Source organism: Trichinella spiralis, assembly GCF_000181795.1.
Source record: "Trichinella spiralis strain ISS 195 chromosome Unknown Scfld8, whole genome shotgun sequence".
Lineage (NCBI taxonomy): Eukaryota > Metazoa > Nematoda > Enoplea > Trichinellida > Trichinellidae > Trichinella > Trichinella spiralis.
Window position 1 is genome coordinate 72,622 of NW_003526947.1, and position 1,070 is coordinate 73,691.

Sequence of the window (1,070 nt, forward strand, 5' to 3'; positions counted from 1 at the left end):
CCGCAATTTTCTTTTTTCCATATCAGGACTCGAAACCCCGATATAACAACTCTGCACAACCACAGGCAAGTGATACGCTTACGCCACGTTCACTGCCCCGATGAAATGAAAAATGAATTGTATTTAAAGCAAAAACAATGCATAAATTCTACTTTTAAAATATCTAAAATAATTCTTGATAATTTTCAATTCTTTAAAAACAATTTAATATGAATTACAAAGTAAATGAATTAAAATATTAAAATGATATTTTTATTATTAAAATGAAGAAATATATTGAGAAATAAATTTTTTCAACTGCAATAATGATTCATTTTATATATATATTTTGGTTTAACATTTTCTGTCACAACAATATAATGTAATATAATATAATACATGTATATACATTTATATACATATACATTCCCCTAATTTTTAAACAGAAAAAATATAGTTGGACTTTTTCATCTTGAACCACAATATTTTTTTAACTTTGAATGCCTGGCAATTTGCGATTGATTATTAAAAAAATTCAACTAGTTTAAATCTGTTTGATTTTTTAAAAGGCACCGATCAATAAGACTAAAAATAAGTAGAATTAGAGTGTAAGCGGATAGATTTTAGTGATTTATGTGAATATCCCATTAACAATAAAACAAAATAAAAACCAAATTAGGTGTGCATTGCAAGTAATAGGGATAGAGTAAGCGCTTCACAGTGAACACACAACGGCAAAAGTAACAACGAGCTAAAAAAAGTTTTGCAACCGCAGTCATATGAATCATCAGTTTGTCAAGTCACTTAGATCAGATCATTTAACTGAAATAAGCATTTTCAGTTGAAAGCTTGTAAATAATAGCATGAATATCAACATTTCTCTTCATCAAAGAAATACAGTAGAAAATACCAACCTAATATAGTGAAAATAGGCATAAAAATATGTAAAAAATGGAAAAAGTCATATATCAATTTCTTTTTAGCTGTCGTAAATGCTGCTACGTGGATCAGGATTCATTTTTGTTGTTTTTTCCCAAATTTATTGGTGAAAAGGATATCCAGGGGTGGGGAACGTTCCCCAACCCTGTTTT

General features: G+C 28.1%; 1 protein-coding gene across 1 annotated transcript; it reads right to left on the reverse strand.

Annotated features, from left to right (window-relative positions):
• Window positions 1–36: 36 nt before the first annotated feature.
• Tsp_11700 (conserved hypothetical protein) lies at window positions 37–758 on the reverse strand (the record flags this gene model as incomplete). The annotated part of the gene is made up of 2 exons (XM_003372663.1): window positions 651–758; window positions 37–148 (listed from the first exon to the last, which is right to left on the reverse strand). Coding segments are annotated over exons 1-2 (220 nt in total), but the record flags the coding sequence as incomplete, so codon positions are not given.
• Window positions 759–1,070: the final 312 nt, after the last annotated feature.